General features: G+C 31.8%; 2 protein-coding genes across 2 annotated transcripts; one reads left to right on the top strand and one right to left on the bottom strand.

Moving 5' to 3' along the window:
* Positions 1-525: 525 nt before the first annotated feature.
* LOC112785312 (lipoxygenase 3, chloroplastic-like) lies at positions 526-8,711 on the bottom strand. The gene is made up of 9 exons (XM_072230878.1): positions 8,188-8,711; positions 6,588-6,868; positions 6,251-6,491; positions 5,143-5,514; positions 4,992-5,074; positions 4,550-4,657; positions 4,153-4,457; positions 3,498-3,764; positions 526-3,421 (listed from the first exon to the last, which is right to left on the bottom strand). The coding sequence occupies exons 1-9, from the start codon at positions 8,558-8,560 to the stop codon at positions 2,665-2,667; spliced, it is 2,787 nt and encodes a 928-aa protein (XP_072086979.1). The 5' UTR covers positions 8,561-8,711; the 3' UTR covers positions 526-2,664.
* LOC112783251 (uncharacterized) lies at positions 655-1,329 on the top strand. The gene has a single exon (XM_025826097.3). It carries the CDS (start codon positions 655-657, stop codon positions 1,090-1,092), a length of 438 nt encoding a protein of 145 aa, XP_025681882.1. The 3' UTR covers positions 1,093-1,329.
* Positions 8,712-23,763: the final 15,052 nt, after the last annotated feature.

Raw genomic sequence — 23,763 nt, forward strand, 5'->3', positions numbered from 1 at the left:
ATATATCACGTTTCTTTAAGGGTTTAACTAAAATTGATTTTTTTTTTAAATAAAAATACATTATGTTCTTAAAGTTTTTATTAATAAGAATTAATAATTAATTTTTTATAAAAATCATTTGGCGAATTTGTAAAAATTACATTACCATCGTTGCATTTATAACTTGAGGATCGACTTCTGTAAATGGAAAAATTTGCCCAATGTAGATTATCCCGAAATTAATGGCATTAAAACAGCCGCAGTGTAGAGAATTTGCCGTAATATTTGAAAACAAAAGGGCACAAACTCCAATCTCCACCGAGTCAGTAGAGATCAGATCAGAATCTCCTCTGTCGGCACTACAAGAGCTCTGCCACGTGGCACCCTGCAGGACATCTAGTCATCAGTATTACGTTAGGTAGGCCCCACCAGATCCTTATCCTAGAATCTCTCGCTTACGTCACACTACCCTTCGAATCTTTTGCCTTAAACTCATCAATTTAAATAAAATAAAATAAAATAAACAAGCTTTTATAAACATCATTCGACCTGCAATCATCTTCTTCCCCAAAACGTGAGCTGAGAGGGTTAGGGTTTTGCAGAACCAGCCATGTCAAAATCCAAATCAACCACCACCTGATAAACCGCAATCGCCGCTGCTCCACCGTCGAACCGATGGGATCGTCGTCGGCATTCTTCGTGATCTGTATCCTTCATTCGCTGATCGCCATAACCTGCGGTGCACTGATGATGTTCTACATGAAGGAGGTATACACCTTCGGGCACGGCGTGCAGACCGCGACGAAGCTCCTCGGCTCTACGCCGCACGATCAGCTCCTCATCAAGACCTCCGATTCCTTCTCTGGATTGCTTCTCGTTGCCATAGGGTTCCTCCTCTTCATGGTTTCCTTCGTCAAAGACCGTGACTTTCAGTCTTTCTTCGCCAAAGGTTGCATGATCCTGCACGTGTTCATGGCCATATGGAGGATCTACTTCGAGCGCAAGGTGGAGGATCTCGCCTGGGATTGGCTCCGGCAAACCGTCGGTGACATTGTCTTGGCCCTTTCTTGGGTTTTCTTCCTCGTTTACTCTTGGAGAGAGAAGTATGATTGATTAATTTGATTTAACATCCACCTTTTTTGGTTTTTCCTCCCCTTCGATTTGAATGAATTACTCTGTAAAAAATCGGATCTTACATTTTTTTTCCCCTTCTGTTTCTTCTTTCGATCGAATTGAGTAATTTAGACATAGATTATAAGTTGTGAATTGCATTCCTGTGTGTTCTGTTACGGTGGGGGGAAAAAAAAAGGAAAAATTCAAATCGGAAATGATACCTGATGTTATTTCTCAGTCTTCTGAAGTGCAGCTCATTGAAACTTTCATCAATTTTCCTTTTTCTCGTTTTTATTCTGATTGCTGTTGATTTGTGCTGGTTTTGTTTCTTAATTGTAGAAGTTTACCTGATTCTTTAATCAAATTGATGGTCGTACTTGTTGCTATGTTTTGAAGATTTGTTTAATGGAAAAAATTATTGGTGAGAAACTGTCTGAATTTTACTGATGTTCTCATGCCTTTACTTCGAAAGAGCAATTTGATGAGTTGTCCTGATCAAGCCATTTGTGTATTATTAAGTTCTGTTTAAATCATACAAACTGTAAAATCGGATCCTTAAAGGTCACCAGATGGATGAAATCTTTAGCTTGTATTTACTTACAATGCATATCATTTTTGTTTCTTACTTATCCTCACATTTTTCGTCATCCGCATTGCATTCAAGACATTTTTTAAGTTAGGATTAGCTAGTGATCTCCAATGTGATGTTGATGTATAAGAGTCCTTGATGAAAAAGAAAAACAAAGTCACGTTACCTTTTGTGTGTTAATATGTAAACTATCCCTGTGACATATTTGCGATTGTTTTTCTGGTTCTGTTGAGTGGAGATGTTTATTTATCTAAGGTGGTGCAAAGAAGGTATAAATTTGCTGTGACCATTTCCCAGCGAGACCGGAGTTGATCTGAAACTGAGTAACTATCATAGGGCAGTTACTGTTGAATAGTGCACAAATGTGGAGTAACTGTGTGTAAGTGAATATCTAAGGTGATGCGTTGTATTTCCATACTTCTAGTGCTTCTGATGCTCCTTGTTCTGGTCATCATAAGATTATACTGTTCTCCCTTTGAGCTACTGTTTGTTCTAAAGCAGAGGGTTTCATTCATGTAGCTGATGTTCACTTCCGCAGACATTCGTCAGTTTCTAATACCAGTTAGAAGCAACTGAGTACATTAGCATTGGTTCTTGTTGGACGGCTCTGACTAGGTATTATTACATATAGTTGTAAATGGCACTTCTTCATTCTGGAAATGAAGATATGTAGACAGATAGCTATTGAAGATACAAAAGCTAACTTTGGTCCGTTGAAAGTCTTTACATTCTATATTCTGTGAAAAGCATGGTTCCCTCAAGATCTATGTTTAACACAATGCCATATACTAACATCATTAGGAACCCTTTTAAGAGTTACAGTGGAAAAATAAATAAATTGCTCGAGTGGTTTTCAGCTTTGTTCATCGAAATTCCTCTGCTACATAATTACATAATTTTGTATCTTGGCACTATTTCTATCCGATATACACTACCTAGTTTCATAACAATTGGGTAAATCCTACGCCACAATTGTGTGATATCTATGTACTTATGCTATTAGGCACCCCTCTACAAGTTACTCCAGGACCAGAGCTAGCTATAAGCAATTCATATGGTGGAATCCCAGCACCACATCTGTTTCTAAGATTCTGGTCTTTATTCCTCTTCTCAATCTCCTTCTCTATTCTCTTTAGCTCTATGGAGAAATCATAGAATGCCTCTATGATTTTAGGGTCACCAATCCAATCTGACAAGTCCCTTCTCTGCCCTATGTATTCTTCATCCTCCGGATGCTGAGAGAGTATGTTAAGCACTGCAAGAAACTTGGTGGTTTGAAACATATCTGGCAGGGAAGAACACAAGAAACCTTCGGGATCCTCCAAGAACTCCTTGTACTCTGGATCTCCTTCCTTGGGTAGCAGCTTCTTCACCAGCGGCGGGCGCATCGGGACGTACCCGCCAAGAGGGTACTGCCCAAAATTCACTGCTGAATGCTGAACTGAAGCAATCCAAATGAGTGTGGTGAGGACTGAGATAAGATCTCTGGGAGTGGCAAGTGTTGGCCACCAAGTAGCATGTGCATGATCACCATGGCCTACGTTGATAACCTCATTGTACCACCCTTGGAGTTCAGTGTCCGACCGTACCATTAGGCCATTATGGTAGTAGTAGTTCACATAAGTTCTAACCATCCTCTCCAAAGCAAACCAAATAAGAAGCCCATCGTTTGCATAAGGGTAATCTTCAATTGTAAGTTTTATCCCATGAGGTTGTGTTCTGTCTGGTTCTGCTAGTCCCCTGCATAATGTTCAGGACAATGATCATGAGATTATGTTTAAAGGTTCCTAAATAAGAATCGTTAATGTACACGTACCTTCTAATAAGGTCAGCTGGGAGGGCTTCCATGTCAAAACGCCACCAATCTTTGTAGGCGGCCGAGACAATCTCAGTGCTGTATCTGCCGGAAGAGAAGTCAGATTCAATGATGCCTCCACCATTGATAAGAGCCTCGCGAGCCAATGCATTTATCTGCAGTGTGCATTTCATATGAGGCTTTAGGAGCTTGAAGATGGGGTGCGTGACACTCATCTGGCGATGTGCTGCTATGATGAATGGCTCCATGCACGCGTGGGTCCTCAACCTGTTAAACAAAACAATAAAAAGAATTGCCTATTCTCATAAGAAATTCATTAATAATTTTTCTTTTTCATAACATGGTGTAAAATCAGAACTACTTCATGTTTTTAAAACATATTTAACGTGTCTATTGAAAACATTTATAATTTTTTTTTTCGGTTTATAATGTTTGAAAGCTAAAATTTTGTTACACAGTAAAAAAAGCTCAACAGAGTTCCATGATATACTTTAAGAATACTCTTTAAAAATCGATTTTTGACAAAATAAAATAATAAATATGTTGATATAAAAATATTCAAGTATTACTTTTATACGTTATAGAGTTCATTTGATCGATGAATATTACAAGATGGAGAGTATAAAAAAGGTAAGGATTTAATTGAGTTGCATACCAGTGATGAACAAGTTGGTGAACTCCAGCATCATTGGAGCAAACATGTGCTTTGGCAAGTTGCCACAACCAATAAGAAGTGGCATCCAATGGAGGTGTTAGAACCTGTTTGGATTGTTGTTGTTGGTGCTCCCCCTCAGGAAGACTCAACTCTATGGCAATAGGTTTCAAAGTTCCCACTCTAGTCAAGTACAATATGGTACGAGTTGCATAAGCTTTTCGGTCCTCTTGAGCATTGATCCCTTTTAGAAATGGCATATAAGCATCATGGTAATCCAAAATGAATAGCTTCTTTTCCTCTATAGCCTATTCAAAAAAGAAATAATTTTGTGTTATATAAATTGTAGAAGGATTCATAGAAGGCCATGTATATGTGTATGTAAACTATGTATGTATACCTGTTGTACGGACATGCCGTCCAAGTGGCTAATTATGTGCTCTTCTTTTAGAGCGGACTCTTGTGGACCATACATGGAGGGGTCCAAATCACTCATCGGTGGAAAAGTCTACAAAATTTTAGAACAAACGTGTCAAATAATCAGAATAAAAGTTTTAGAAAACGAACGTGACAAAACATAATTAACTACTTGACATGTTCTAATAATTGGCTGAGAAAGGTTGCTTCTTGTAGTTAGAAATATAACGTGAAAAAAAAAATATCAGTTAAATAACTAACTAACTAACTAACTATATATCTTGATCTCCTACTTGGTACTTGCCAGCTGTAACTTCCTATAGTTTTTTTTTTTTTTTTCATTATCATTTATATACGTAACATAATTTTATGGAGAATTATTATTTTCTTCTCAAAATTGATTCAAATAGTAAAATTAAATATACCTGAACCCTTTTTATGCTTAGAGGGTTGACGCCAGCCAAGGCCTGACGCCCAAGTTCTTCATCTCTTATGCAGCAACCATTCCCTATAAAATTTTAAACAAATTTTCTTCATTATGATATTCAATTTGAAACTGCTTAATTGTCATTTAACACGTTGAGTCATTGAAGTTATTATTATTATTAGCTGACATACCACTTATAATGTGTGGAGTGCTAAATTTGAAGTACTCTTCCAAGGAATCTTGGAATAACTTGTTAACATCAATAGAAAGTGTTCCATTCTCCTCATTAGTATGATTCATTGCATCCACTTGATGCCTTCTTTTGTATATGTTCTTAATCTCTGATAGCTCCTTAAAGACTCCACACTTAGTTATATGAGTTCTTATGAAGGGAATCAAATTTCTTGTTACACCTTTCACTCTCTCCACATCAAGTGCCTCCTTTCTAACTCCTTCAAACACTTCATCTCTTGGCACGTATGTTTCCATGAATGCATTCACACACGACTCATATTTCTCGTCTGTCACATGCATATATATATGGTTACAAATTATGTAAAATGTGTTTAATCATATTTATTAATAGTAGGAGGATGCTCGTCTTTTTGTAAAGACACTTATGTGTCGCATTATTATTGGACGTATTAATGAACCGGTTATTTTTGAATTTCTTAGCAAACTAGAATAAAATCGATTTTTTTATAACAATAACAATAAACCCAATTGTTATCATATCTGGTCAAACCGACCAATTTACACAACCCACTAGATTATGGATTTTTTTGGTTAGTCAGAGATATATTTGTCTTTTTATCAAAAAATTTAAACATAATTTGCTAAGATTGTGTAAATCGGTCGGATAAAATCGAATCTAATAATTATAGCGCGGACAATTGGATTTATTATTGTTGCTATGATAAACCGATTTTGTTCTAATTTATTAAAAAATAAATTATTAACCAGTTTAATAAAGATATCCAATAATATTATGATATATGTAAATGTCTTTAAAAAAAAGACATTTTTAGTGTCTTTATCAAAGTGATCTCCTTAACGATAATGCACATATTAAGTATTTTAACAGTGATAGATTACTTATATAAAAGTTTTCGTGTGAAAATGATAACTAAAATATCGATATATATTATATTTTAGTAATTTAATCAAACATACTAAATTATTTAGTAGTTTTTTACTATATTTTCATATGAAAACATCATACCATTAAAGAGCAATTAAGATGAATATAAAACTCACCGGTTATGACAGGTGGACGACCAGTTCGACATCGCCTAGGATTAGGGTACTGTTTGGTTCCCAAAATTGGCCTAACATGTTGAATGCCCTTGTCTGGATTTCCCAAGTCATTGTAGACATCATAGTCATAAACCCTATCACTCATCACCTTTCTCATTCCATTTCCATCTCCCCTCTTTTGTCTCAGCTCTTCTTTTCTTAGTTCCTTCACACCCTCTGCTGTGTCACATGGTAAGCATGCCTAATAATAAACAATGCACAATTTTAATTTTTTAATTTATTTGTGGTGGATATAATAATCAAATTAAAATATAATAATATATAATCAAATGGCTACCTTGTTGGTGAAGAAAATTCTTTTGTCTGGGTGAACCTTTTCAGGTTGAACCCAAGAATTGCAAGAAAATTCCACAAAGCCTCCTTCAATGGAGATGGTTTCCAAGAAGATCTCTTTGTTATATTTGTTTGTGACTGTAATGGCTCCCGGAAATCCAAAATTAGAGTCAATCTCAAAGTCAACTTTGTGAGTGGACCTCTCACTATCCCCACCTCCATTAAATAATAATTCTCTTGTCCAATCCAGTACGGCTCTCTTGCTCAGCTTTCCCTCCATTGTTGCTTTAATTCAATTAGGGCAAATCACACAACTCAGGTCAACACAAATAATAATCATTCATATTGGTCTAGCTTCATGTTTTTATGAGAAAATGTTTGCAGGTGAGAAAGTTAATAAAATGATAAAAAAAAAAGTTTAATAATAAAATTGAGATTTGACAGAAATTACAAATTTAATAATAATTAATTTTTTTTGTCAGTTTATAATTTTATTTATATTAAAGATTTTTTTAATTTGGAGAGAATATGTAAGTATTTTACAATACTCATGGCGAAAGAAGTCACTACAAGAAAAGAGAACTATTTTAACATTAGTTTTCTTAACAACCATAATTAAATGTAAAAATTAATATATATTTTTGACCAATATCACAAATGTCAAATTCTTTATGTTTTTTTGATAAATAATTTGATCGTAAAAAATTACTCTTCAATTTTGACACTCATTTGTTTTCAATTTACTCCATTATTCCTCTTTTCTTTTAGGCTCCGTCAATTTTGGCATCACATTGTTCTCAGTTTGAAATCATACTACTCATTCTTTATCTTCAAAATTTCAGTTTATTCTTCAATTTCAAGATCTCATCTCATTCTTTATTAAAAATTTTTGTAGAAAATTTTTTATGGTCAATAAGTGTCAAAATAAATAATATTTTTTACGGTTAATAAATATCACAGAAAATATATTCTCAAATTTTTCTAACATTATTTTTGATAGCTAATATTTATCAAAATAAAATTTAATCTTTTTTTATAATTACTTATACGTTAAAAATATTATTTTTGACAAAACTTTTATTAACATATTTTCATAGTTAAAATAGTGTCAAAATTTATTTTTTTTGATAAATTTTAATTCTTTTTTACACATATAACCCTAAAAAATAATCTATATTATTGTAATAAATGCATACACAGTGGAAGAAAATGCTGCAAAATGAGATTTTTTTTGAAAGAAAGATGTGGAAGAAAAAAGTGAAGTGATTAGAATTTCAGAGAAAAATAAATTTTTAGAGTGAATTACATGTTTTTGGTATTTTTTAGATTTTTTTTTCAACTCAACTAATAGTTTCTGTAGTTGGTTGATATGCTAGTTGGTTATCTAAAAATATTTGATAACTAGAGAAAATTAATAAAAAAATAGTTATAATTTGCTTAACAGAATTATTTTTTAAATTTAAAAAAATATGTAAGTATTTTATTATTTTATTAATCTTTAATTTGATAGTGTTGAAAAACAAAAATAAGAGATAAAAACACATAATAATTATCAAAAAAAATAATATTTTCTAGAATTATGTAAAAAAAAAGTGCATGCTTACTGGGATCAATTTGAGTGCTAACTAGCTGCATGACGATTCCTCTATCCCCAGTGGTATTATGGCTGAAACTATCAAAGTAATGAAGCATCATTGCCATGAACTCCTTACTATTCTTTATAGTTACACTTGCACTTATCGTCAATGTTACACCACCACCATCATGGAGACTCTTATTACTACTATTCAAATTATCAACGGTGGTTGTGGTTCTCCTCTTCACAATGGGCAACAGAATTGACGAGCAAGAGAAACTCGGAAACATTGAAATTTTGTGTTTCTTATTATTTTGATGAGTGTAACATCTTCTAGAAACTTCAAAACAAAATGCTTCAGCCACTACACTTCGTCCCAAAATTTCCTTAACCATCCTCATTTCAATTCTCAATTTCAACTCTAACAAACCCTAAAGTGTGTATTTGTTACTATAACTTTATATGTATGTATGTATGTATGTATGTATGTATGTATGTATGTATGTATGTATGTATGTATGTATACACAATGCTAGTGCTATAGTTATAGAGTAGTAGCTTATTGACTTAAGATGTGCCAAAATGAATAATGAAACCTATTTATAGTAACAGAATTTTAGAAACTTCCAAATTGAAAGTAGTTTAATTTCGTGTACATATATATACAAGTTTGAGGTTTGTGTGGTACACAAAATAATTTGTCTGTAAAACTTGAATCATATGAAGATTGTGAATCACATGTGAATAAATATTATCGGATTGGATTACTTTTATTTTTCTGAAAAAAAAAATAGAGACTCACGCGTACAATTATTTTTGTATAGAATTGATAGTTAAAAATTATTAGATAATTTAATATTATCAAATATTAATTTTAAATAAAGACAACTTAATATATAATACATAACTAAAATAAATCTCTAATTAATGTGACTAATGTGTTTAATTAGGATATATGATTAACGGAACTAAATTATTAGAAGAAAAACCAAGGCTTTCTATATAATAATTGTGAAATAAATTTTTTTTTCAATTATAATAGATGTACACTAAACATTAACTATTAAATTAATTATTAATATAAAATATATGTTAAAAATAAATTAAATAATATATATTTATACATAATACATAATAACTAATTTAATGATATTTTTTATATCGGTATAGTTTTTTTAATGTATATTTTGTTTTGTCGTTGTTTAATTATTGAATTCCTCCCTCACTTGCCATCTTAGGATGATGAGGCCAGTATTATTAATGTGATATGATATGATGCTGAGTTATCACTTTTAAAAAAAAATATTTACTAAATGATAAAATTCAGTCTAAAATAATTTATTTTTTTTTATTTTATAGTCATTAATTATTATTAAAATAAATAGATAAGTTTAAATATAATAAATATATAATTATAAATATTAAACTAAATAAATAATTTTGTATTATTATTTCCCAAACATTATTTTCTAAAAGATAGGTTGGAATAAATAATATTTTTCCTGTAATGCAGCCAATGGAGAGTTTGTTAAGAATGTTCATCAGATTTGTGTTCGAAATTTCAAGCAATCAGCTGCAACTTGGCCTCCGTTAACAGCATTATATTATGAGTAAAATATTATATTGTTAGAAAATATTATCATTTTTTGTTAGTATTTGGTTAATAATAATTTGTATTTATATTTATAAATATTTTATACGTATAAATTAATATAATTTATATTTATATTTATCAAAATTTTACACACATAAATTAATACAATTTATATTTATATTTTTTTAGAATTTATATATATAAATTAATAAAATTTATTTATTAAAAATAATTTAATATTTATACTAATTAAATAATAACAAAAAATATTAAAAATTACTGATTCCATAAATTTCTCTCATATATTATATATATCTCTACTATATATCATTTGTTAGAAATATGAGACTAGACTAAAAGAAGGATTTGTGTATTATTGAGTGTATTCAAGTTGTCTACTTAAATTGTTTGGAATGATACAATATATAAGGATATTTATAGGGGTTAAGAAAATCATAATAATAAAGACATAATATTCTATAATAAATATTCAGATATACTAAATAATTCTAATTGATCCTAATTATATTCTAACATCTTCCCTCAAACTCAAGTGACAACTTCAGTTTGAAACTTATTTAAAAATAAAGAGAAAAAAATGCATAAACTCTCTAAAACGGATGCAGACGGAACTGCCGGAAGGAAGCGCACACGAAACTATCGGAAAAAACGTAGAACTGCCACGAGAAAACGTAGACGAAACTGCCACGAGAGAACACAAACGGAACTGCCATGAGAGAACGCAGACGAAACTGTCACGAGAGAACACAGACGAAACTGCCAAAAGAGAGCAAAAACTATATAATTTCTTCGTGAGAATAGGAAAACAGCGGATGACATTGGTGTTTGATCATTCGACTCGAAAAGACATAAGACGGAGAAAATAGACTAATCAGAGGTGAAAAAACATCAAAGGAGTGACAAAAGGTAAAGAAAAATGGCATGAAAAGAAAAGTGCAAAAACTATGGTAATTTCACCGCAAGAAAACAATTTATCATCTTCAAGAAGGATACCATGATTCTAATACCATGTTAAAAACAAGAGACTAGATTGAATGAAGAATTTGTGTATTATTGAGTCTATTTAAGTTGTCTATTCAAGTTGTCTCTGAAATGATACAATAAAAAAATATATTTATAGAGACTAAGAGAATCGTAATAATAAAAATATAATATTTTATAATAAATATTTAGATATACTAAATAATTTTAATTGATCCTAATTATATTTTAACATCATTCATTTCCCATCGTTTGAATATATATATATTTTCTTTGCATCCACACATGCAATAGAGTGGCTATTAAATCTAAAAATTTCTTGGGACTGTGACAACATTGTGACTGGTCCATTTTTCGTTCCATCCACACATGCAATAGAGTGGCTTTAATCTAAAAATTTCTTGGGACTGTGACAACATTGTGACTGGTCCATCTCCAATGGTACATTGATGAATATATCCCAGCTCCAACTAGAGTATATTATACCGTATTTATTAGGTAGTTGTTGTGGTACACAATAGTTGGAATCTTCTCTAAGCTTGATGATTTGTATCTATCGTTAACGTTAGATAATAGTGGTTAATAATCAGCAGTAGAAGAATATATAACATGCAAAACTCCTTTTTTTTCCCCTCATTATTGTCGGCAGGTACACCACATGTATATTTATTTTTTCATGTTTGCAATAAATTTAATTTTTTTCACACACACATATATATTCACTCACAATATAAAGCATTTTATATTGTGATTATTGTCGTATAATTACATCAATTCTTTTAGATGATCATTCACACAGTAAAATAGTTATTTTTAGTGACGTATGTGACATTACATAAATTAAATACATATATAAAATTATTTTACACTGATAGTGCATTAAAATTAAATTCTAGGATAAAACACACAATTAAACCAAACCCAACTCAATATTACACAATTCACTCAAATAAAAAAATGTTACATAAATCTCCTCATTCACTTCTCTATATAAATCGAATGAGTTAGACTAGATTTAACTTTCTATGTAAATTTAATCAATCTGTTTCGATTTATGCATGGATTTACTAGGACAGCATGCATGCATAAATCGAAACCGGCTGATTAGATTTACAATATTAAATTTGAGAAAAATAATTAAAATACTATATCAACAAAATTAGGCTATTTTTTTATATATCTCATATATATTTTAAAATTTAAATTAATAACTTTTTCATGTTTATTTCTACTGAACTTTTTAAAATAGATGATTTCAAATAACGATAAAAATAGACGGTTAGTTTTAAATTACTAGCGTACACGTAAAAAATCACTAGTTTTTAGAAAAACAGATGAATTTACGTAAAAGTAGTGATTTAAAGTTATCCATTTAAAACCAACTCATTATATTTCTAGAAACCAACACATTTGGATTTTTAATTATATATGTTCAAATAAAAGTTATCAAAATTTTTTATTTTTTTATAATTTTTTATTCTTTTGGAATACTAATTTTTTTAATACTAATTTAAATGTGTTTGTTTTTATAAAAATAATATGTTAGTTTCAAATGAACAATTTTAAATCACATCAATTTTTTTAGAAATTAATAATTTTTTGTTTGTGTACACTATTAATCTAAAATAATGTTTAAAATTTTAAACTTAACTAAAATTTTAAATTTCTGTTCTCGTATTCAATTTTTTTTCGTTTTAGTTAAATTTAAAATTTTAAACATTATTTTAACTTTTTATGTAAATCTAATCAGTCTGTTTTGATTTATGCATGCATGCATGCTGTCCTAGTAAATCTAATCACCCTGTTTAAATTTACTAGGGGCATAAATCAAAACAGGGTGATTAGATTTACTAGGATAGCATGCATGCATGCATAAATCGAAACAGACTAATTAGATTTACATAGAAAGCTAAATCTAGTCTAGCTCATTCGATTTACATAGAGAAATGAATAGAGAGATCTATGTAACGTTTTTTCATTTGGGTGAATTGTGTAATATTGAGTTGGGTTTGGTTTAATCGTGTGTTTTACCCTAAATTCTATATATATATATATATATATATCATTCTAAAAAACATTCTCTTGCATGTCCCGGTTGAAATCTTTCTGTACAGTGTGCTTAAACAAAAAAGCTTCTATGCCCAAACGATGTAACCCATTATATCATTGGGCTAACTAGAGGATGGCCCAACAATTATTAAATGCTTTTATTGTATTTAGTTTTATTAGTATCCAAAAAAATTGTCCATGATTTACGCAATTCTCCTTTTGAAAAAAAAAAAAAAAGAAAAAGGGGATAGCAAAGTTGCAACGCCATAGTAAATGCCTAAGGAATACGCCTTTACTTTGGAAGTGTGGATAAGAACGGAACGTAAAAAGAGTGACAAAGAAACATCCACTAGCTCTTTTATGAATTTGAGAGGGTGTTAATGTTTTATTCGTGAGTCTTATAAAATCTCTTTCTTTGATGGCTACGTATGCAAATTAATCTAAGATTTAGAAGGGTGTTTGATATATATGTGTGTCTAAAAGAACGTTACATCAAGGTAGTTGTGTCTCCCTCGTATTTCTTTTTTTTTTTTTTTTTGTGGAAAAAAGGGGATCACAGATCCCAGTAAAGAAGAAAGGACAACAAAAACAAAAGGACAGCGCTCGGCAACCCCTCAACTTGAGGGAGCCTATGCTATTAACATATAAACTATGAACAATTTTGGAGGGAGGAGATTCAAAAATCTAGAGGCCGACCGGAAGGTTTTGGCCTTTCCTGGCAAGGATGTAGCAACACTATTGGCCTCACGCAGAATATGTTTCCACGACACTGAATTAGGCGCCTGCTCAGCACCGTTATATCATCTAACAGAGGAAAGTAAGGATGATGTCTTGGGCATTCTTTTTTGATGAAGTTGATGGTCATCGTTGAATCGAATTCTATAACAATACGATTATAACCACTGTCAATAGCGATTTGCATACCCTTGATAATACCCCATAATTCTGCATGCATAATCGAGTAGCTCTCTAGGTTGCAGGCAAAACCTTTCACAAATCTGTCAAGATTGTCACAGAAAACTCCTCCACAAGCAGCATTTCCATTTTGAGAGTAAAAAGAACCGTCCACATTAACCTTGAGGTAGTCAACAACAGGTGGATACCATCGGATTAAGGTGTCAGGATCTGTGGTCACCTTACGAGCCATGACTTGCTTCTTCATCACCTTGGTGTATTCTCTACATCGGGTCTTGATTCCTTCAGCAACATTCGCAGGTTGAGAGATGGTGCCTTCAAACACTGGCTTATTTCTCTCGAACCAAAGAGAAAAAATGGTCATGCCAAATTGGTTTGACCACTCATCAGTGCTAGACAAATTTTTTATCAACCAATTTCTTCTGTTTTGTCGGAAAAAGTTCCTATCATGATCTTGAGATTTCAGAATTTTTCATATTTTGGTTGCAAACGGACAATCTCAGAAAACATGAAGGGACGTTTCATCATTGTGGTTGCAGCGAGAACATCCAGCATCATTAGTCATATGTCTTCTCTTCCTTTTAGCATTGGATAGAATTGCGTCGTGGGCCACGAGCCAGAGGAAAAATCTACCTCTTTTCGGACCTTTCCATTTCCAAATCAGCTTAAAGAGTTGGTCATTTGTTCCATCATTTTCTTTTATTGCTTGGTATGCTGTCTTCAAACTAAAAGCACCATCCGGGGTTGCAGCCCACGCAATGTGGTCCTCTTGCTTCCACGGAGAGGGCGGGGACAGGGAAACGATCTTATGCACCATAGCTTCAGGAAGCCATTCCTTAAGTTTATTTATGTCCCAAGCACCTGAAACAGAAAGGAAGTCCGTTAGTGAGGATCTAGACTCTAATTGATTAGTTACCTGCGGAATCTGTTGATCTAGTCACCCAAGATTGGACACCCATTGATGCTTTCAAAATTTGATGTAGGACCCATTTCCTATCCTCCATATGAAGTTGCTTTCAATGTCTTTTCAGGAAGAGCATATGCCTTTCCAAAGATTAGAGCCATTTAGTCTCCTAGTAACATTTGGAACAGTATCATTTCCACACCGATACTTAGCTCTAAGTACCCGAGCCTACAAGGAATCCTTCCTTTCGATAAAACCCCATCCTGCTTTCATCATATATGCATGATTAAGATCCTTGGCATGCCGAACTCCTAGTCCACCAGCTCCCTTAGGTTCACCCACTATTTTCCAGTTCAAGAGATGAACTTTTTTTGAGTTTTCTGTTTCGCCCCAAATAATATTTCTGCATTTACGGTCAATAAAATCACAAGTAGATACAGGAAGAAAAGCAGTTTGAATAGTATAACTCGGAATAGTAGAAAGGACAGATCTCACCAGAGTGGTTCTACCAGCTAGGGATAGGGATGAGGCTTTCCAGTTATTTAGTCTTGCATTAATCTTTGCTTCCACCTCTTTGGAAGTATTCCTTGTGACTCTAGAATGAATGAGAGGGTCGCCCAAGTATTTGCCAAGGTCCTTTATTCGCCTGAAGTTCAAGAAATCACTTATTTCTTCCCGAATACTATGTCCCTTATTTTTGGAAAAGAAAATTCTGATTTTGTTATTGCTAATCTTCTGACCCGAACTCAAGCAAAATGATTCCAAAACCTTTCTAATGACTTCAGCTTGTCTCGTATTAGCTTCCGCAAAAAGGACGAAATCATTCGCAAATCAAATATGCGAAAGATTGGGGCTGTTTTTGGTTAATTGTATCGGCTTCCAGAAATCTTGCTCTACTGCCGCATTAATCAATTGGGACAATCTATCCATGCAAAGGACGAAGATGTACAGAGAAATGAGGTTGCCTTGACGGATGCCCCGAGTAGGAGCAAACTCATTGAGAGCTTCCCCATTCCAAAGGACTCTCATCTTCATAGTTGAGATGCAACAATATATTAAATTGATAATATGCTCCGAAATACCTGTGTCAATTAGAGTATCCTTGATAAAAGACCACTTCAATTTATCATAGACCTTCTCCAAATCAATCTTAATATCCATCCACCCTTTCTTACCTTTTTCTGCCTCATAGAGTGAATAACTTCTTGCGAGATAATAATATTATCAGAGCTCTATCTCCCTGGCACAAAATTACATTAGTTTGGGTTGATCATTTTATCCATTATCCTTCTCAGGTGGTTAGCTAGAACTTTAGTAATCACTTTGTATGAGACGTTGCACAGGATGATTGGGCGCATTTGTTTCAGATCCGTGACCGGTTCCACCTTAGGAATAAGGGTGAGTAAAGTTTCATTAACTTCTTCTGCCTTGTTCGGATTTCGAAAAATACCATCAACAGCATGCAGAGGTTAGAGCCAACTTTCTCCCAAAAATTCTAGTAAAATATAGCTTGGATTCCATCAATGCCTGGAGCCTTAAGGTTTCCCATATGAAAAATGGCATTCTTAATCTCTAGGTGGTTAAAAGAACCTCCCAACATCATCAAATCATCATTGGAGAGGGGAGGAAAGTGGTTATTCAGGACAAACGGACCACCCGGGATGTCATCGGTGAAAAGGTTACGATAGAAAGTCGTCACCATACCTTCCAGAACTAATTTATCAGAAATCCAGCTGCCATCTGTCCCTTGAAGGGACTCAATTTTGTTTTTCCTCCTTCTTGCCATGGTACTTCCATGAAAATATTTTGTATTGCGGTCACCAAACTCTAGCCAATTACATCTCGATTTTTGTAACAATAAAATCTCTTCTTGCAGGAGAATATCTTCATATTCAGCCTATAAAGACTTTTGTAACTCTTGAAGAAAAATATTACTTTCGAGATTCATGCAAGCTGTAATCTCTTGTAACCTCCTTATAATCCTGCTCTTTCTTTTATGAATGTTACAAAAAATCTCGGAGTTCCAAGACTTAAGAGACTTTTGGAAATCAGTGATACAATGAGACCAAGAGTTCTGAAAGTTCCAATTACCATTAACCCACTCTGTGAAATCCAGATGTGTTAGCTAGGCTGCCATGAATCTAAACAGTCTTTTGCCTTTATTTATCAAATAAGAAGATCTGAGCTGGAGGCAAAGAGGCGTGTGGTCCAATTTGAAACTGGGGAGATGTTTGACCCTCGACTCAGGGAAAGCATTATGCTATTCCAGATTGCAAAGAGCTCTGTCTAACAATTCTACTAAGTTATCCCTTTTCCAAGTAAAGGGCCATCTGCAGTAGCCTATATCAAACAGGCCATAATCCGATATACAAGATTGAAAATCAGGACAAGCACCTCTGGGGTTATTTCCCACACTTCCTTTCCTTTCAAAATCATTGAGAATGGCGTTGAAGTCGCCAATGAGACACCAAAGTTGATTAATGTTGCCACTTAGATCACGAATCTCATTCCAGAGAATTCTTCAACTCGCCCTCTGTGGGCTACCATAAATGGCCGAAAGGAGCTAAGGTGTTGACTGCCCCCTGCCTCAACTCCATGTGTACCATCTGAGAGTTATGAAAAATGATATCCACAGTCCAAACAAAATTATTCCAAAGGCACCATATACCACCAGAGAACCCTCTAGCATCCTCAATGAAAAAATTATCAAAACCTAATTTCTCACAAACAGTTCTTCCACGATTACCACTAATGTGTGTTTCTAGCAGAATACAAAAATTAGCACTATATTCTCTTTTAATATCTTTAATAAGCGCCGAAAATGTTTTACCCCTGCTCCTTTACAATTTCAAGCAATAAGATTCATCATGACCACAAATGAGAAAAAGAAGGATAAATACATACCCAAAATCAGTTTTGGAGATGGACCCCAACAGCTAGCATCGGCGTGTCTACCATAACATCATCTCCATGTCTCGATGAATTGCTAGCAATGTTACCAACATGCTCCAAATTGCTATCTCGTGGCTTTTCCTTTCGCATAGGGCTCCCCTGACTTTTTTGCATCCCTTCTTTCAGGAAGCTCTTCAGCATTTGGGATGAAAACCCATCCTTTACCACGTGCTCTTCCATAATATTCTTCATAATTTTTGACGCCTCAAAAGATTTCCTTTGTTCTTGATGTAACCTCCTCATATTTGCGAGCATCTCGGCCTCCATAGCCATGGTTTCACTTTTTATCGTGGCTGAGCGTTGGTGCTGGGGCGTTTTGGATGAACTTTCAGGTACTTCTGCCTTTCTTGCAGCATCTTTTATCCTGGGCTTTTGATTTTTGTTGAGATCTCCTAGCCCATTAGGAGTGTTCTGCTTTTTTTTTTGAGTTTTGTGGGTTTTTCCCACTCCATACCTTAAGACTTTTTGGGCCACCTGGGGTTTTAGCCCACTTTTCTTTGGGACACTAAAAATTATTGGTCCACCTTGCATGGCCTCTTGACTTTCATTAATATGTATAGTATTATTTTCCCTATCAATTTCGCCATCTTCATATAGGACATTATATCGCGATCCTGCTTCACTTAAATGCACCGTCTTAGGATTCCCACATTTCCTAACTGTAAGAAATTCTTTTCCGTTGGCAGCAGATTTCTTTCCTATAATTAATCTTTCTGGTTTTTTCTTTATTTGTCGCCTCACCATCATCTACGGTCCAAAATCTGGTGGTTTTTTATTATGCTGAGATTCATGCACCGTAGCCGAACTTTTCATATTGGTTTCTTCTAACATCATTAATGCATTTTTCTCGCCTGAATTATGCCCATTCACCAGAATATTCTTCCGCACGGTGGCTATCATCATCTGAAATACTCTCACTACAATCCTCCGATCTGTGGCCATAGAGACCACATATGAAATAGATAAGATGAAGACATTCATATTTAACATTCAAAGTACTACCCAGCATAGAGATACGAGGAATCAATTTCTTCGTAAGATCAATTTCTACACAAATTTTCGTGAATTATCCACGGGAGTGGATGGACGTTGCTCGATCAATCTTGAGCATCGTTCCTAATGTTGAATCAACTCTCCACAGAAACCGAGGATTATAGAGTTCAATAGGTAAATTCGGGATCCGGATCCACGCCGCGATCTTTTTACTGCTCTTTTTTATTCCAAAAAGAAGGGTCTCTATCTTTGCACGATCAAATAATGTCCAACTATCATCCACGGTCTTCCTGTGAGCGCAAAGGAATAGTCATTTTCATCTGAAAAATGAACCAAAAAATAGTCACGATCCATATCAATAACATTAATCTTACCTTTCTTTACCGAGTCCCTTCTAAGGCATTGCTTCATAAAATCGAGATTCACTCGCTTTCCTAGAACTTTGAGAATGAGTGAGGCATGCCAGGACTTGCACCAATCATTGAATTCTTCCTTCGTCACCTTAATCTCAGGATAAGAATCAAAAGATTTTTATTCCTTTTGGGGGTTTTCCTCGTCCATATATCAACGATCCTCCGAATTTGGCTCACTATCATTAGAGTTCATAGAGCGTGGGCTTAAGTTTTCTTCCATAATGCCTAGTGTCATCAGAAGGGAGTCTCTATATGAGACTTTTAACTTTGTCGAGTTTGTAGAATCAATCCCAGTCGGAAGATCCATACTATTCCACGGTTAGTTATATTAGATCATCTTCTTTGGATGAAACTCTACCAGAACTCTCTTGTACTTCTATCTTTTTTTTATATAATCTCATATTTCTATAATTTTATATTCTATATTATCTGAAATGGTAATTCTTCACATGAAAATATTTTTACATAAAAAAATTAAAATATACTGTAAAAATATATTATGTTAAGTTATTTAATTTAGTTAAATATACTAAAAATAATATTATATAACCAATTAAATTTATTATTTTTTATTAATATTTAATTAACAAACAAAAATATTTTTAACAAATTTTAATTTTTAAATTTTAAATTTTAATAATATAAAAATAAAATATTAATTTAAAATATTACTTAATATAAATAAAATTATTGGCGGTCTATCATTTCTCTATATTAAATACTAAACACGTTACAATTACATGATACGTTAATACGTATGCAAACTTTGGGATTACTATAGGAAACGGAATTTATATATATATGGATAGAGTATAGAGATTATTATTGAACTTTATACTTCCACAAAAATCTGTTATTGGCAGCATTAGGATCCAGTCCTATCCACTGCTGACACATTATCTTATATTCCTTGTTATTATTATACTTGACTTGATTTTTAGAGAGTAGTAGTGCAAAATTAACATGTGTCACGGTATATATAGAGAGTTGACTTTTGACTTGATTAGGATGAACCTTTTATATTTGTCTTGAGAGTGCCATAACACCATGCATCTTTTTGGCTCTTTTCTTCCCCACCACTATCTATCTATCTCACTCCACAATTCTCAACACATTGTGCTTTATTCATGTTAAACATGGAATCCTATTCATAACTCTCTCATCATGGTCCCCCTCTCTCACAATAACTATTTTTTTTTGAAGCTATCATCTTTAATTTCAAAGAAGATATATGTGTAATTTTCAGTTATAATAATGAAACTATGTTTGTCATTAAAAATGTACACATTCATGTTAAATAAGGTGATTATTTATTATGTGAAGATGACTTTATATGAAAATAATAGATAAAATATTGATCATATATATTATATTAAGTAATTTAGTCAAATATATTAAATTATTTAAATACTGTTAATTATTCTTTATATAATTTTTTTTTATATAAATAACCACTGTTAAATACATAATAAGTGGCTAAAAGAACATTATCTACATTTTGCTTAATCATTATTTTTTCTAATAACTCAGACAAGATTTTTGGTTCAAAGCTTACCAATTGGACCAATGGACACACTATACCAGTTTCAAGTAGTATTGTAAATATAAATACTCTAAATTTGTGAAAAATAGTTAGTAACAACACGTTTTCTTGTGTTCCAGGGTAACCTTTTTCTGTAATGGAAGATAATATCTTGTTTCTTAGCTTGTTGAAAATAAATTATTAAGTGGTAGACTGGTAGTAGTATGCCTGTGTAAAGCATAGACATTTTTTGATACACTTGTCTTTTATATCCAACCGTGTCTTGATAAAAAATATAAAATATTTTTTTAAATACATTTAAATACACTTAAATACTATTACTATTAGCTATGTCTAACTTTATTCTTAACCTATATTCTTTAAATAAATTTAGTAATTATATATATTATTACTTATTAATGCAAATTTTTTTTAAATATTTTATATAAATAAAAATATTAAAAATAATTAAAATATTTTAATATTATATTATTTAAAAAATATTTTATATTATATATATAATATATTTTTGTATTTTTTAAAAAAATTAAAATTTGTGTATCTGCATGTTCGGGGGGGCTATATTTCTGGGAGCGAACTCCAGGCGAATATGAAGTGCATAGATACAAGTTATGCCGTAGAATGAAAGAGAATTTCGAATCAGCTTTGTCTACAAGTAAGGAAGCTATAAGTAATGCAATTAGGAATCTCATGGAGAGTTCGATCCTGGCTCAAGATGAATGCTGACGGCATGCCTTACACATGCAAGTCGGACAGGAAGTGGTGTTTCCAGTGGCGAACGGGTGAGTAACGCCCCTCGGGACTACCTAGATCCCACGAGTGAATAGAAAGTTAGATCTATATTGGATCTCACTTGAATCGCCTCATCTATCCTCCTGAGGAGAAGTTTAGTTTCAAACCCCAGTTCGAACAGAAGAAGTACGCCATGCTAATGTGCCTTGGATCAGGGACGGACCAAGTAAGAGCCATGAGGGAGCACTTGCCCCACTGGGTTTTCATTTTTTTTTTTACAAAAAATAGTTATATATAATAATATATCTCTACTTTAAATTTTAAATGATCCCACTATAAATAAATTATACTCAATTGGCTAAAGTCCCATATTAATTTTTTTATTTTGACTATTATTTAACCTAATTAAATTAAATTTTTGTACCGTCACTCTTTTATTTCCTTAAGCTCTTTTTTTATTTTTATATTTTTAACATTTTTTTTATTCCTTGTCTAGTAGTTATTTTCTGTTCATCAAAAAGTAAATTTTAAATTCTTCATTTATTTTTATATAATTTTCTATGACTCTATGTATCTTCTAATTTTATTGTTTTTCTTTTTGATATTTTCAGTTACAAATTTTAATTCAAACAATTATAGTTTAGGTATTAATCTAATATTTCTCTTCATGACTTTATATATTTTATTTTATTCTCAATTTATTCATCTTTATTACTTATTTTTTTTATCTTTTGTTCTATTATATATACCTGTGATGCATATAAAATTTTAAAATAAATTAATTAATTTACTAATTTAGAATATATTTTTATTTTTGAAAATAGTAAAGACAAAATATTTTAATTACAATACATAATTAAACAGATGAATAAAATTTTTTATCTAACATTATATCAAAATTAAATTAAAAAATATATAACAAATTTAATTATTTTAAAAATAAAGAAAGAAAAAAATTGTAAATTAAGATTATATTATTTTATATAAACATATTTTTATATACAGATTTAATTTTTCTAGTATTTATATATAATTTTAATTTTAAATTATAAATACTAGTGTGTCATTAATTGCTAATATGTCAATTGAATCAGTCTTTTATTATTAAATGTGTATAAAAAAATTAGTGAAGATAACAAGTTATCTATAATTTAATTAAAATATTTTAAGTTTAAATTTTAGAAATAAAAAATATTTTTTATAAATTATATATAATGAATAGTATTTTAAGAATAAAAATATTTATTAACTTTTTTAATTTTTATATCTTTATATAATTAATAATGTTTAATAAAATTTATTTTAGTGTATATATTTTTGTCCTTACTTCTAAAATTTTTTGGGTCCGTGACTGTCTTAGATGATGTTAGACGCCGCAGAATATCTATGCTTTATATATATATATATATATATATATATATGTGCGTGCGTGTGTGTCGGTAATTTAATTGGCATAAATATATAGTGTAAAACACTTCCTCTTCTCCCACTTTCGTTTAAATTATGATTATGCTAATGAACTTTGTTGTTGCAACAGCTACTCCCACTTTCATTATATTCACCCTCAAAATTATTTTCCATTTCAAAAGAGAAAAAAAGAGGGTTTGAAGTTATCTGATTATTACTGCACCCTGCCACCACATAGAACATAGTTTTCTTTTTGGAACAAGGTGGATTTTGATTAGACATTAATCAAATTTTTTATTTCAACGAGTCTATCTATTAACTAGAATGCCACATTAAATTAGCTATTAATTAAGTTGTTTAAATTATGTAAGAGAAAACTAACCTGCAGTTTGAACGAGCCGTGTGATCGATAATTTTTTTTTTTTAAAAGTGATAATAAAATAATAGAAAGTCATAGAAATATTTTTTGTTTTGAAGAATTAAGTCTTAGAATAATTTTTAAATTTTCGCCTGAGCTTTAAACTAATCTTTAAATATTCAATTGTCTCAATTCAAATTCCAACTTTTTATTTAATAACACATGTTAATCTCTCAAATATTTTTTATTAATAATTTGCTGACGTGACATAATGATCTAAATCGTTAATAGTATGCATCAGAATATAGTTCGACCACATTTATATCTGTTTATTGTCCCTAAAGTGCAGTGATATGCAATAATTATGTAACATGCTCGAATTTTCAAAGTTAATTACAAGCTGATGATCATGATGAAGTGGACCATACATAAATATAGAGTAGATCAATCCTATTGTTTAGTCTACGTTTTGGTAAATGAAGAAAAAATAGTACTACTTGCCAAAAAGAAGAAACGAAATAATTCAGTCCATTTTAAATGATGATGATGAGCATGTTTCATTAGCACTTTTTTGTTCAGTGACAATTCTTTATAATGAAAATCTTTGAAAAATATTATCAATAATGGCTAATTATCAAAAGTTGCATAAACAACTACAGAATAATAATTAATCATAAACCTCATAATTGTTCTCAGTTCTTTTTATTCTTTTTCAATACTATTTTATTTACACTTGAGAATT

Source organism: Arachis hypogaea, chromosome 20 (assembly GCF_003086295.3).
Source record: "Arachis hypogaea cultivar Tifrunner chromosome 20, arahy.Tifrunner.gnm2.J5K5, whole genome shotgun sequence".
NCBI lineage: Eukaryota > Viridiplantae > Streptophyta > Magnoliopsida > Fabales > Fabaceae > Arachis > Arachis hypogaea.

Excerpts from the sequence above, each read along its gene's own strand:
- LOC112783251 (XM_025826097.3), top strand. The coding sequence starts at position 655 with ATGGGATCGTCGTCGGCATTCTTCGTGATCTGTATCCTTCATTCGCTG.
- LOC112785312 (XM_072230878.1), bottom strand. The coding sequence starts at position 8,560 with ATGAGGATGGTTAAGGAAATTTTGGGACGAAGTGTAGTGGCTGAAGCA. Across the intron at positions 6,492-6,587 it reads GAATTTTCTTCACCAACAAG|GCATGCTTACCATGTGACAC; the intron begins GTAGCCATTTGA and ends GTTTATTATTAG. Across the intron at positions 5,075-5,142 it reads TAACTTCAATGACTCAACGT|GGAATGGTTGCTGCATAAGA; the intron begins GTTAAATGACAA and ends AAAATTTTATAG.